Source organism: Taudactylus pleione, unplaced genomic scaffold (assembly GCF_031769625.1).
Source record: "Taudactylus pleione unplaced genomic scaffold, aTauple2 ptg000533l, whole genome shotgun sequence".
In the NCBI taxonomy this organism is placed as follows: Eukaryota; Metazoa; Chordata; class Amphibia; order Anura; family Myobatrachidae; genus Taudactylus; species Taudactylus pleione.
The window spans coordinates 4,666,027-4,679,461 of NW_028284935.1; the positions used below are offsets into that span (position 1 = coordinate 4,666,027).

The window sequence follows — 13,435 nt, forward strand, 5'->3', positions numbered from 1 at the left end:
TTTTCTGCCATCGATGGTAAAGTGGAACCCGATGGTTTTTTTTTCTGCTCATGACAGAGCTTAACCCCGCCACCTGGCTGTCTGCTGAGCCCTGCCACCTAAGCCCCACCCCCTGTTTTTTGATTAGCCCGCAGCTTGCTAGGCACCCGGGAGCCATCGAGTGGTGCAAAGCATCGATGGTTCACCATAGATAGTTATTGCACCATCGATTGTTACCACAGATGGTGCCATCGATGGCGACCATTGATGGAAAACTATGGCTGGCCATCCCTAGAACACAGACAGAGACACTACAAGACAAGTCTGAACTTAGGGCCTGATTCAGCAATGAACGTACAGGAGAGAGCGCACACATTTGGCCGATGTTTTTGCACCGCGCAAACTAGCCAGTGCGATCAGGTTATGGCACGCAGACCCTTCTGATACTGATTGACAGGTAGTGTCGTTTGTGGGTGGTCAGTGAGGCGGCATACACAGTCATACCGTAAGCTGTACACAGGAAGCGGACAAATTCCTGCGGCTGGTCAGGCTAAACACTATTATGCTAATGTGTCCGATGGTTCTCCATGTTACCGATGTTTACGCTATCTTGCGTGCTGATCAGGCTGCGAGTAAAGAGAGATGGGCGGCTTAATATCGCGCTGGGTCTTGTGCTGCTGTCTGATTAGCGGGTGCGAGCGTCTGCTAATGTGCGTTCCTTGCTGAATCAGGTCCTTAGTGCAAAAAGGGTTCAACTGCCGTACTTAATATTTTATTTTTACTCCTGTTGTTCCCAAAGGCTTCCCAAAATGAAGCTTATAGCAAAGAGATTGTATTTACGTGCAGAACATACTTTATGTACAAAAAAAAAATTAAACATACTTTTTTAGATATTCAAGGTCAAAGGTCACATCATGTGACCTTGAATTGTAGAAGTCAATATTTCAATATAAAACTTTTTTATGAAAACTATGGTCCCTTAGCTTCAAGACAAGACCAACATGAAAGTTCTGCCACAATTAGAAGCAAAGTTATGATTCATTTAGTTGACCCTGCAAGCGTAATTTTTTACATTTTTTGTCATGTTTGCAGCCCTGTGGCATGAACACCGTGTATCACTGAGGGCTAAAATGTTACGTATGAAAGTTACTTTATGCCGTCTACCATCCTACCAAATGTCCTCGAAAATCTGAGATGGTCGAGTTGAAGTGTGACTTTTTTTTTGTGACGGTTTGGTACAGAACGACCCCCATGGTGATCACCACCCTGAAGCATTGTGGGAAATGTATTCTGTGACGGCGCACGCCGGAGGTTTCTCTCAGGGCCGGCGTGTGTCACAAACAGCCCAGGGACCATTTGCTCTGCCTCTCAACTTACGAGGGGACGAAGACCTTAACGTGCCTCAGAGAACTCACCGGTCCCGTGGGCCAAGTGTTGGTACAGCCTACAAAATGTCAGCCGCCACTGCCTGGCACGATGTATTAGGTGGCAGAATCTCACTGGAAGAATGTCTGAACAGTCTAGCGAGAGATCTGTCATTTAGGGAATTATGGCATTTGGCAGAACCGCCATAGTGATCTTTAATAAAAAAAAAAAAAAAACACATCTGCCAATGTTCACAACTCAGAAATGTCCTTCTCTAAATCGTCCATGCGGTCCTTTACATAGCTGGTCCTTCCTGTGGTGTTTTTGTCATGTTATAAATAATTACTATTCTTACACAAACCCCCATGGATTTGTGAATGAGGTATACCTATTTGAAAGAAATCTGCGCAACTGATCTCTGCCTGCTGGGGGCGCTGTGGTCTCGGGAAAGCCTGCCTAGTGCCAAGGTGGCCGTCCAGATTCATTATGGACAAATATATAGCTGTGCAGAGAATATGCCTTATATACCCATAGGCTTTACTATGCATTTACGTAGCCCGCCAGCTGCTTCCTCCAAATCAGGCGACAGCAGCCTGTGACTGTGCAGCTAATAGAATCTTTGTAAGAGATGCTGGGACTTGTAGTGGGGGGGGGGGGGGTATTCAAGCTGCTCTTCCTCCATCATCTCACAGATCCTACTGAGGGGCCATATGAAATGCATTCAATGTGGACTGTACTCAATGGAAATCTTGGGAGCCTAGCCATTGCAGCAACATAAACGACAATGAGGGGTTTTCTATATAATATATACGGCCATTGGCAGAGGATATAGAGAAAGGGACAACTGGAAAGATAGTGAGACAAAATGGCCGCTCTGCCCCACGAATGATGGAAATACAGGCGTGTCCTATTTCTACCCTCACCAGACACTAAACCAGATCTGAGCATCACTTTACCCCTCACACAGCCATCTACTAAATACGGAGCCCATGAAAAATATTAAACCCCAGTACAGCTGAAAATAAAGAGCGTTATCCCTACTTTTTTGGCCAGTCTGTTTAAAATGTAAATATCTAATCCGCATCAACATTTAACAAATGAAAACCCATCATACCTGCAAAGCTGGCCGCCCATGTTATATTCAGGTTGAAGTTCTTTGAGGCATTAATGAACATGTCCAGGTCTCGGTTTTGCTGGGAAGAGAAAACAAACTTAAATATAATATATTTATATATAGGTTTTGTTTTATTTTTTTCAGGGTATGACCCCCTTTCTCAAGCCCACACCAAGATTTTGTTTATTGCTTGGTGCGGGCACCTCTACCAAATACACCCATTATTCTTATGGAAAGTCTCCGTGTGCCAGTCTTCTTGGATGTGTGTATAACAAATTAGATATATATATATTATACACACAAATACATACAGTGGAGAGAGGTTTTCTGCAGCTCAAAAGCCATTTCCAGATTCTTTTAGCTCAACTCCGCCAAGCTACTCATTTACGGGTTCCTGTAACTGTTGTGTAACTACAACTCCCAGCACGCTCCGCTAGATACTGAAGAGCCACAACTTGGCTTTGTATGCGCAGAAGAGAACGCAAAAGCCGACGAACGTGCAAAAACAAGCGTACCGACATCGCGTCTACCCCAGATGAATTCGCTATGCCGCACTGGATTAAGGAGCCAGCATCTGACCTCCGAGGGGCAGCTAGAGTCCTATTTTCTGACTGACACCATTGGGGATAGTGTTAGAAAACCAGTGCAGAGCTTTAATGGGACCAGTCACCTGAAAAGTGATTTAAAAATAAAAATGCAATACTGAAATATTTGGCCAGAGCGACCGGGCATCGCGCTGTACAGTCAGCATTACTGACATTCCTGGTACACGGGCACCGCTGCCCAGATACGCCACAATGCGGCTTCCAGCTCAAACCACACTTTGTAGCCGTATTTCCGGCTGTGTAACACGGGAATACAAATTTCCTTCACACATGGAAAATTACTGAGCACTAAAAGGAGAAGAAAAAAAAAAAAAACACCACACACCCTATTTCCTCCAGGGAAACAAAGACGATACTGTACTGGGGTCACCAGAGATGGAAAATATGAGGCATTAGGAGAGAAAAACAGAACTCCGTCTTGTGCTGGAGGTCTCTCATGCAGATCACTTCTCTGGTGCACAGATATTAGACAGAGTATATACACAGCGGGGAGGTTTTATTTTGCTTTGGAGAGCTGCAGACTCCCCAGGAATGAGAATGGACACGAGCCAATCTCTTACAATAGGGCTCATCCTCTCCGGCCTTAGTCTATAATCAGCTCAGAGATTCTCATTGGCTTCTATAGGCAGTGAGATCACAAGAAGGGGCGGAGCTCGTCTACTTTGAAAATCCAGCATTACATCTACGAGTCGTATTCAATTAGAGCGGATCCGCGATACTTTTCTGCCTCCCAGACGTTTTGCCTACATCGCGTCTTTTGTAGGCGGGAAAGTATCGTGGTCGTGCCCGCTTTGCCCCGTATTCAATATGGAAGTGCCCGGCGAAACTTGAACAGGCGGAAAGTACTGTCAGATTTGGGGAAATCAGCCCCCAAAAGATGCTCTGACATGGGGGTTCCCTATGGTACCCCCCGATTTGGCTTGCTGAAGGTATTTGGTGTTTTTAAACGGGCTCAATAGCTGCTAAATAGGGTTTTTCTATAAGTGGTGCAGAATAGTATTCAGGAGTATTTTTTCCAGAAAATAACTGATCCCAGCAAATTTGGGGTACTTGAAAATGGGGGTCAGCATATTTAAAAGTTGCTAAAGTGAAGTTGAAAAAATTGTGAAACATCCACCTGCCGCAAACACCTGCAATCAAAAAAACACCTGGGATATACTTGGGGACCCCCCTAGAGGCAAGTTCGCTAGTTTTTAACTTTGTACCCCAACATTTTTTTTACGCCCCCAAATTCAGTAATTTTTTGGGTTGTTCTTAAGTGTTTTAAAAAAAATTTTTTGACACAGATTACCTTTGGGGGACTGTCTGAAAGCTGCACGGGAAGTTCCCACAACGTTGCACCCCAAAACCCCAATTCTGAACTTTTTTCCGCCTCCCATTCATAGGCGAAAAACTTTTCCGCCTATTACATTGCATTTACTTTCTGCCTCGGCGGAAAGTCTTTCAAATTGAATACGGAGTAAAACCAAAACACGCGAAAACAGCTTTTCGCTTCAAATTGAATACGGGCCTATATTGTACTTCCATCAAATCCTTTCCTCCAAATTCACTGGAGGAGGGAACACTGGACCATGGGGTGTAGAATCTACTCTGGAAATTTACTTTAAAATATTAAGGGGTCTAGTTACTAAGCAGTGTTAGGAGACAGAGTGAAAAGTGATAAGGTACCAGCCAATCAGCTCCTAACTGCCATCTCACAGGCTGTGTTTGAAAAATGACAGTTGGGAGCTGATTGGCTGGCACCTTATCACTTTCTTATCACTTTTCACTCTGTCTCCTAACACTGTTTAGTACATAGACCCCTCAATGTGTTTTGGTCCCCACACTCTCCTATATCCCCCACCCTGCAGGAAACCCCAGATATTTCTCTAGAATTAGCTTCACAGGTCGGAATCAAGAGAGAAACCAACCAAAATAAAAAGAGAAACGTTTAAAATTGGTAACCATTTAATAGAGCGTAGATAGGTGCGTGCTCAGGATTAAGAGAAATGGATTTTATGTACAGACGTATCCTTATACTATTGTCGCAGTTGCGCCAAACACTTAATGTCATGCCAAGTCCAGTGCCACTCGGCTCGCGCTAAGAGTTTGCTTTTCAGCCGGAAAAAGATGTCTTAGTCGCAATACTAAGCGCCAAAACCGCTTAACAAGACTGCGCTGATTTGAGATAGGCAACGCTAGTACATCTGTGTGAGAAAGGGTCCGAATCTGTATACAAAGTGCTACGATGCAGGAGCCACAAGCTTTCAGGGCCCCCATACGCTAGCAATGGATTGTCGCCTTCCTGCGATACAGAGCTGCCGGGTTTTAGGATCGGCGATATCCAACATGTCGGATTTCACAGATTTGCCGATCACGATCAAAATAGGATTAAATTGGTGAAATTTACCGTGTGTGAATTCACCGATCCTCCGTCGGTATTCCAACTGATGAGTTTCCAATCCGATCGCAGGATCGTGCAACGTGTGGCCTAATGTATGGGCCCCTTCACCCACGCTAAGCCGTTGTGCTTCACCTGCGACTTGCAACATATTTAAAACTAATTCCTGTGCAGTTAAAGTCGCAGCCCGGCGTGTCTGGCATAGATTAAGTGGCGTTTTGCTGCGTCTCCTGTCCGATAAAGATGCAAATTTAAAAAAAAAAAAGCCGTTCCACTATGCAGTTTACTTGCGCCAGGCTTCTCGCGGCTAGGTGTTTGAGGACACAGCTACAAGTCTAAAAAATCCAGTTCTACCATTATCCACCTAGGGGACACTGGACCATGGGGATGTCCCAAACCTGTCCCTTTCAGGGGGGTACATGACGCCTTCCAGTTCAAACAGGTGCAAAAACACTAAACCCGTAATCTTTGTTACAGTATGTAACTAAAGTTTTACTAAACTCTAATGTCTTTGGGACTGGTTCAGAGCTGCACACTACGCCAATGTCAGACCTAGTGGAGCGACTTTTCACTATTGCGCATGCGTGTAAGTCACACCTCGCAAGCGTCCCCATTGTGTCCATGCAGAGGCACAGTTCTAGTTTCAGGAGCACGCACGTAAGAAGCATATTGAAAATGCATTGTGCGTTACTGGGCAGTGACCGGGAGGTCGCTTAGTTTACGCACGAAGATGGTCCGTGATATGGGTGTGTTATTGGATTGTTGCAGGCATGACGGTGAAACGCGTTGCATACAAAGAAGTAAGACTGCACACATGGGAGGCCATGTTTAAACGACAAAAACTGCAGCTAATGGTGTGACCTATGGGGATATCATCTAAGGATGCACCATGCGGTATTACAGCCGAGCGCTGACAGTGGGCGTGTCAGTCCTTGCACATCGGGACGCACGGATGAACCCAGGGAAAGGCCTTTGTAGCGGCATTTGCATAAAGTCGCAGCCGGTTCAATGAGGAAAACCTATGGAGGAGCAGCACAAGCCGCATGGCTTTCAATGTTGTAACCATCTTCCCAAGGTCTTTCCCACAGAAGAGGAGGAACGTCGTCCTGAGAGCCTATAGACACCTTACTGGCCACAAGTCTATCTGGTCTCCTGGAAGAGACGCTCTACCGAGTACAGGAAACGCAGCCTTTTATGGCCAGTACAAAAATCCCTTTTCTTCTCCAGCAAAATAGCAGAAGAGAACACGGAGGTGGAGAAAGCCATTCACTATAGCCAAAGGCAGCGTCCACCGATATACACACATTTACCCTCGAGATTTTGTTCAAAGAATGCAAGGCGGACAAAGGGCCAAATAGAGAGGCACACGCAATGCCGATTGTTCACGTGGCGGAGCGATTATTTGCAACTGTGCATGCATGAAAACCCCTACGGGTTACACAAATTCTATTGCGCTCGGGAGAGACGTGATCGGATATTAAGCAGCAGAATGATAGGCGCTCCTGGGTGGTGACTGGGAGGTGGCCTAAAGAGAACGCAAATAAAAAATACGTTCCATGGGCGTGTAATAGGAGTGTTAGCATTCTCAGACGTAGAGCCACAGAGGCCATGTGTAGCTGGATCTGCGGTAGGGCTGGAGCACGCGATGGTGGTGTGTAATAAATCACCGGCGGTGTTACAGCGTACAGATACTGGGTGTCTCAGGGCTTGTGCATTCAGGTGCAATCTAGTACACAAGGGGGAGGCTGATACTACTATTTTTATATTATCGCGCTGCAACTCCGCAAAACCATGCAGTGTTGCTCAACTGCAAACAGGCCCCAAGTCTGTACCCTAAACCTGTCCATGAAGAGCCTGGAACTGGCACACAGACCATACCCTCCCAATCACAGTCCAAAGCCATTTGGATATAAAACTGAGAATTCCCATGAAGTGTCAGGTAAAAAAGGACAGGAAAACACCAGCAGAAAGACTGTGGGCCTGCTTCAGAGCAGGACGCTCTGACCAGAGCGCTCGTTCTGAATCAGGGCCCTCCTACCTAAAATTGGAGCGGCCTCCTGGTCGCTCGCATTGCTGTGGGTGACCACCCACAGCATTATGCGAGCGGCCAAAAAGATGGTCGTGATGGTCAAGACCATCACGACCATCGGGCTTGCGACGAGACCCTGCGGTAGGGTCTCGCTGCCGCAAGCCCAGGAGTGCTTTTGGCTCTATCAGAGCCAAAAGCACTCCCACCGACATCACTAGTGATGTCAGTGGGGCCGGCCCCAGACGGTAGGCGTTCCCATGGGAACGCCTCCGTCTGGGCAGCAACGCCCCCGGCACGCCCACCAGTGAGGTAAGCTTCATGCGTACAAAGGCCTAGCTTTGGGTGCCCTGTGTCTCCTGAAGGGAAAGGCCTCAAAGGCTGGGGGAACAAAGTTAAGAGCCAACAGAGGACACTGGCACGGGACAGCAATACAAGACCCCCATCCTCTCCTCCTTAGAAAAGACCTATGTATTCTCTGGCTAAGACGACCTGCAGGGCCCAGGAAAAAAAACCCAATTCCCTGCTGTCCCTGAGGGTTTGAGTGAGGGCAGGAAATGAGATGGAACTGCCCAGCCCATCAAGCAGCGGCGTGGATGAAGAGGCTGTTGCCTGGCTGAGGTTCCATGAGTGGTGTCCTCCAAAACTCTTCACCTACTTTTACGTGGCAAGAAAACATTTTTGAAGGGCGATATAATAAGTAGGAGCAGAGCTTGGGACTGGAAACCTGATCCCCATCATCTAGGTCTCCTATAACACTGAAGCAGAAGGTGCAAACTTCTCACCCCGCTTCCCTGTGTTCATCGCCTCTACAGAGTGCCATTATTCTGTAACGTGAATATAGACCGTTTTCTTATATCTGATACAGGATTTAGCATTTGTATTACTCCCAGCATGTGCTTAACATCCCTCTAAATGAAGGGGACACATCTCCCAGGTCTGAAGTATCCACTCTCCTAACGCGAGATTGACCAGTCACTGCTATAGGGAAAGCCAGTGGTTCCACCAGTCGCTGTACGGTTACACTCAGGTCACATTACTACAATGCAGTTATTACGTGCTGGCTTGGATGCAGAAGTTGATATAATTGTGTATCTTGCTGATGTGAATAAAGCCCCCCCCCCCCCTCCTTTCCCAGCTGTGAGAGCAGAGAATGGATAACAAAGCCTGGAAAAGACGCTCGTACCCCCGAACAAAGTCAGCATTTCTACAGAGCAGCCAGTGGTATGAATACAGAACGTTATGACTTATATTTAGCTTATATAAAACTCCAGCAGTTATTATTAGATACGACTTTCTGTGGTGCACAATTAGCAGTTACACGGAGAGAAAGAAAGGCTGAACTATGAATAAGACTAACAGAATGAAGAAGAAGACGCGACTTTGCTGATAAGACCCAAACTAAAAAGGAGTCATCAGAGTTCATCCCCATAGCATAACACTTCATCTGAGGCTTTATAGGGAGACATCTACTGGCTGCTGATAGGCACTGCACAAGGAAAGCCATAGAAGTGTACAGGACATACAGCAGAATCCGTACGGTGCAGTGTCAGCAGATGGGAAATGGTACAGGGGCTTTTGTGGACTCTGGAAACGCAATGTACAGGCTTCCTGGCTGTAACAATCATCAACTCTATTATACGGATGACATTATGAAATCACAAATAGCAAGGTGGCTGGTTCAGTATTCCCAGTAACGCAGGTCAATAAGGAAGAGGATGATGACACCAAACACAGACCCTCCTCCAGTTTATGTACTAGATGTAGGACAGACTGAGGATCATCAGTCCTGGTGTATACACAATATATGTCAGATGATCTGCTGCTGACCCACGCAGTATAACCCTATAGGGAGGAAAGAAACTACTGGGAGATGGGGAGGGAGAGCAGGCTGCACGCACAGCGCCGCTCGTCAGCGCACTGACAATGTGGGGTGGTCAATAACAGGATTTTGGTACTTACCGATAAATTCCTTTCTCCGATTCCACAGGGGACACTGGAGTCTCATTACAGTGGGGGTATAGATGTGTGCTAAACGGGAGCTGGCACTTTCAGAATTTAGAAGTGAGAGTAGCTCCTCCCCATCTATACCCCCCCTCCAAGCCCAATCTTAGACAACTGTGCCTGAGGAGAGCTGGAATAGATAACTGTAAAGGAGGAGGAGAAACAAGTACACAACTAAACAGACAAACACATTTTGCGTGCAAAAGACAAAATGAAGAAAAGAGTCAGTTAACAGTAAAATGACAAAGAACAGCACCGGGTGGGCGTCCAGTGTCCCCTGTGGAATCGGAGTAAGGGATTTATCGGTAAGTACCAAAATCCTGTTTTCTCCTTCATCCACTAGGGGGACACTGGAGTCTCATTACAGTGGGGACGTCCCAGAGCTCCCATCCCGGGCGGGAGATCGCCGAGAACCCTGCAGAGCCTCACGGCCAAACCGCGAGACACCGGCCGCAAAGAGTCAAAACAATAAAGTTTGACAATGGTATGTTGGCCTGATCAAGAGGGCGCGCCACAAATCAGAGCCATAGAAAACGCTTCGGCCAGCCGCCTAGGGAGAACCCTCCAAACGAGTGGAATGCGCCCTAATGGAAACAAGAGGCTTCTGAAATTAGGCCATAAGGCCTGTCTGATGATCCGACTAATGCAGCGTGCAATAGCCTCCTGCGTTATCGACTAATGAAGACGAGCCAAATCATACCGGACCAACAGAAAAACCATCTACTTGAGAGATGCCGTCCTTCTACATAGATGATGACTCCGACCACATCCAGGGAACTAGAGGATGGAGAATCCTCCAGAAACAGGAAACACAATAGGCTGAACAGAGACATCACCTAAAGAAAGAACAAGTAAGAAGGACAATGGGAGAGAACCCAAAGTTCTAAAAAACGTCTGGCAGAAAACCAGGACTAAAAGAATAACCACTTGTACAAAATAAGAACAAACAATCTACAATCTGTAACGGATCAAACAGAGAACAGACTAAGAAAAAAAAAAAAGAACTAAATCCAATCTCCACGGAGTCGTGGGAGGAATAAATAGTGGTTTTAACGTGATAACCCCCTGGCGGAAAGTGTGAACCTTCGGAAGCAAAACCAAATTCCTCTGAAAGAAAAGAGAGAGTGCTTAGAACCAGACTGTCTGAAAACCCAGACAAAGGACCACCGAGAACCTGCCTTCAGGAAAAAGAGGAGCCTAAACACCTTGAACTATGTAGCAGGCAAGCCCCGACCTTCACACCAAACACCTACACCTTTCCGATGCAGTGGAAGAGCTGTGAATGAAAGTCCTTCCTAGCTCGGAGCAAGGAAGGAACCAACACAGAAGGAATTCCCTTCAATCTCTGGATAGCCCTTGCAACAGCCACATCATTTTCCAGCAACAGAAGGGTCCCTAGATCGGCTATCAGTAGTAGACGTAGGATGGAGACACCCCGTCCCTCGGGGCCAATGTTTGGTCGAGTCCTGAAGCCATGAGGTCGACCTGCTGAAGACCCTACCTGTTAACCAGCTGTTGGATCGCTTGTGGGATGAGCGCCCGTTCTCCTGGATGAACCTGATAACTAAGGTATTCAGTCTGCCATACTTCCCGTCTTGGGAATAATATTGCTAAAATCACCCTACAAATTTCAGTGTCTAAAGCAGAGAACAGTTTTGCCTCCTTCATGGTCTCTTAGTTTAACCGCCTTGAATTCCAAGCTGTTTATCAGCAATATTGCTTGCAGAGAAGTCCAGCAGCCCTAGGGGTGTCTCCCTAAAGTTACTGCCCTTCTGACAGACTCACTGTGTGAGGAGGAGAATACTGGCCTTCCAACTGGTGAAAAAGTCAACCACCAGAAAGGAACGTTCTAAGTTCTGGGGCCCAACCTCACTCGTTGGTGAAGGAAAAGAGTGATCCTGACCACTGAGCGAGAAGGCCCAATTAAACCAAAGTGGAAAGGATCATATGGAATGGTCTGAAATTATTAATCTTGAGGAGTCAGATGCAGAGGCGCACCGACCTAAGTCGTGTGGAGTTAGACGCACGAACTGTGAAATGGAGGTCACCTTTTCCAGAAGAAGGAAGCCCTTCTAGGCCATATGTGCAAATATTACCACACATGGAAACCTCTAAGTTGGTTGCCGATGATACCTTGGAAAATTCATCCTTAATGTATGAGAAAACTGTGGGTTAACAATCTACTTTTAACAACTCAGTCCTGGAAGGCACATCCAGGAGGAGATAATCTAGATAAGAGACAATAGTCACTTCATGAGCCCGAAGGAAGACTGCCAAGGAGAACCATTATCACTGCCATTACGTAGGCGAATACGCTGGGAGCCGTGGAAAGGCACTGTGCATCCTGAAATGTAGTCAGAAGATCCAAATGTAGAAAAGTGGTAAACTTCTGTGAAAAACAGTGTTTGTAGGTCAAACTTATGCCCCTGGATAATGAGGTCCCAAACCCAAACATCCAGGCAAGAATATACCCACACTGTAAAGAGAACACGTGCTCTCACCCTGTGGTCCCCTAAGTGAGAGGGAACCCATGCGGCAGAGGGTCTGGTAGAGGGCTTAAAGACCTGGGCCCTGATTCAGACCCACTCGCGAGCGGCTGTCCGCTCGCAAGTGGGTCGATGGTCTGTGGGTCGAGGGAGCTCCATCGTGCGCATGCGCGAGACGCGACGAGCGAAGGACTTTCCTTCGCTCGTAGTGTCTGATCAAAGGGGGCGTGCTGTCGATGTTGATTGACAGCACGCCCCCTTTGGTGGGCGTGCCGGCCAGACGGAGGCGTTCCCAAGGGAACGCCTACCGTCAGAAGCCGGCCCCACTGACATCACTAGTGAGCACTAGTGATGTCAGTGGGAGTGATTTTGGCTCTGATAGAGCCAAAATCACTCCTGGCCTTGCGGTTGAGAAACTCAACCGCAGGCTTCTGCTCGCAGTGGCGATGGTCGCGATGGTCAAGACCATCGTGACCATCATCCTGCACGCTCGTATATTCTGTGGGTGGTGACCCACAGCTATACGAGCGTCCAGGAGGACGCTCCATATTTATGGAGGTGGGCCCTGATTCAGAGCGAGCGCTCTGGTCAGAGCGTCCGGCTCTGAATCAGAGCCCTGGTAAGTAGCAGTCGTTGCGCTCTGGAACTGCAAGAAATGGAAAATCCTATTGTGGAACAGCTTCCAAGTCTTCTTAGGGCCCGAAAGACCTAAATAACGATAACGGAAAGCCGAACAGCTGCGAGAATATTGTCTCAGACTTAGCCGACTGTAGTAGCTGCAGCAGAATACCTAAAAAAAAAAAAGGGGGATTACGGACCTCTAGTGAAGCCCTGTCAAGATAAGTAGCCGACCATCCAATATGTTCTGCTAAAGAGATGATGGAGATAGTGTCTAGACCTTTTTAGGCTACAATAGCTCCATCAACTCAGCAGCCCACTAAAGCAGGGAGCCGCTATTGTGTATAAGGACCTTAGGATGTGTCTCTATTTGGAGCATATACGCCCCATGATACACTTCCACCTCTGATAGAAGTACTATGGACAACAGTCTCCTAGAGACCTGTCGTAAAATCCCCAATCCAGACCTCTGGAGAGGGACTGGTAACCCCTCAGTTGCTGCAATAAACAACGCTAATAGGAATTATTTTCTCCTGGACCGGGATCTGGACCCGGGATATCTTATACAGTGAATGATTGCATTAGGCTGCTGAGCCACAGCAGCCCAGCCCTGATAATATTTATAATGTTAAAGTGACAGCATATCCGACAAGTGCCTGTGCCTATATGCAAAAGGCGCTACAAAGTCCTTGCTTTGTGTACATCCGGCACCATCCAAAGACGCTGATATAATCACCTGGTGCCCTATAGAGGCACCATCCAAAGACCCTGATATAATAACCTGGTGCTCTATAGAGGCATCATAGAACACCAGCCCTGTGGCAGCCCCAGTGTATTGAGTCACTGCGCTAGGAGATA

The 13,435-nt window shown here is 47.1% G+C and overlaps 1 protein-coding gene across 2 annotated transcripts in view; it reads right to left on the minus strand.

The window, feature by feature from the left end:
• The window catches only part of ATRN (attractin), a 205,044-nt gene that overhangs the window by 98,039 nt on the left and 93,570 nt on the right, over window positions 1-13,435 (minus strand). For both annotated transcript variants that reach the window (XM_088450887.1, XM_088450888.1), the window contains exon 23: window positions 2,459-2,537. In XM_088450887.1, coding sequence (XP_088307013.1) covers window positions 2,459-2,537 — 79 coding nt within the window. The remainder of the gene's footprint in view (window positions 1-2,458; window positions 2,538-13,435) is intronic.